The sequence below is a fragment of the Arvicanthis niloticus genome, chromosome 9, assembly GCF_011762505.2.
Source record: "Arvicanthis niloticus isolate mArvNil1 chromosome 9, mArvNil1.pat.X, whole genome shotgun sequence".
NCBI classification, from domain to species: domain Eukaryota; kingdom Metazoa; phylum Chordata; class Mammalia; order Rodentia; family Muridae; genus Arvicanthis; species Arvicanthis niloticus.
Genome location: NC_047666.1, coordinates 29705032 through 29706583, shown reverse-complemented (window position 1 = coordinate 29706583; position 1552 = coordinate 29705032). Strand labels below are relative to the sequence as shown.

Below are 1552 nucleotides of genomic sequence, written 5' to 3'. Positions count from 1 at the left end.
AGAGAGAGAGAGAGAGAGAGAGAGAGAGAGAGAGAGACAGAGAGACAGAGAGAGAGAGTTAAAACTTAAAAATAAATCCTTCTTAGAATCTTAAAGACAAAGTGAGAACCCAGATCAAATGAGAGCCATCTCACAGATCTCCTTTGAAATCAGTGAAAGTTAGAAACCTCATATGATACCTGAGAGAACATGCAGTTTAATTTTTAATATACTTGTCATCTACAGACAAAGTAAACAAATTTAACAGAAAGAAGATAATTTTACATGTCAATTTAAGCCACAGGATGTTCCCACTATGCCATGATTCATTTGACAATATATTGGATTATATTAAGGGACCATACTCACCACTGAACAATCAAATATTTACATTCTGCCACACATTGACCCTCAATAATTAATTGTACGCTTTTCAGTGCAAATAAACATGAAAGGGCTGACTGTGGCATAGCTATGGGACACAATAATTTGGACACAGTAGAATGTTGAGCCATACTTGAACTTCATTCTTGAGTGGAAGACAACATTTTCCAAAATGTACAGTACCACAAAGAGGCTCATGAGCAACAGAATGGTCCTGCTGGCCCTTTGCTCTGGGGATGCTTTTGAAGAAAAGCTGGTGCTGTGAAGATGCTGGGCTTGCTTCTTGTGCCTCCATAGGAGAACCACCATGTACCCGCTGGTCAGGGCTATGAGACTGATAAGAAAAGCTTCCCTGATAGCTATAGCTATGAAAAATATGCTTTTTCTGTAGTAACTCATAGGTAGATGTGAGCAGGACTGAGTAACATACATAAAATTATCTAAGGTCAAATTGGGGGTAGCAATAATCGATATGAAAGGGTGACTGCTAAAAGACATATAGAGGACACAGAGGAAAAGAAAGACACCTGAGATATGATGTGGAGATTTATGTTTAAACACTGTTAAACAGGAGCTTCTAGGACTAAGGGTGATTGTCCAAAGGACATTGAGCAGACAGGTAGCACAAGGGGAGAGTCCTCTCAGAAGCCTGTGCAAATAGATAAGGGATTGGCATATGGTTGAATCCCATCTGCCCCCAGACATAAACATGTCCACAGCTATGAGGCCCATAGTTATAAGCAGCATTAGTTGGGTTAGGGACAAGAAAGAAATATAGAGATCAATGGGCTTAGGCCTGTTCTCTCCAAGGAGCATACAGAGGTGAGCAAAAAAAAGGATACTGTTAGCTGAGATCCCAACACCCACTTCAAAGAACACAGTGATTTTCATGTGGGTATCAATGTGGAGTAAGTTGTCTTTATTCATTATATGTGGGTAGGAAGCAAATAGCAACAACCTGAGGAGAAAAGAGAAAACTTTTCCTTACAAAACACGGCCTTGTTTACAAATGCCAAACACCACCTAGCTGGGAACAAGATGTCACCTCATCCCAATTCTACATTATCTGAACTCAGCTCCAGCTCATACCACCTCAAAACCATCCCCCCCAAGTCCCCAGTGTACTAATGCTTTCCACCTAAGGCTGAATTTTGTGCACCATTGTGGGGTTACTTCTGAATATAAACTT

General features: G+C 40.4%; 1 protein-coding gene across 1 annotated transcript; it reads right to left on the bottom strand.

Annotated features, from left to right (window-relative positions):
* Positions 1–390: 390 nt before the first annotated feature.
* Positions 391–1290, bottom strand: LOC117715348 (vomeronasal type-1 receptor 53-like). The gene has a single exon (XM_034512121.1). The coding sequence runs from the start codon at positions 1288–1290 to the stop codon at positions 391–393; it is 900 nt and encodes a 299-aa protein (XP_034368012.1).
* Between the last annotated feature and the right edge of the window lie 262 nt (positions 1291–1552).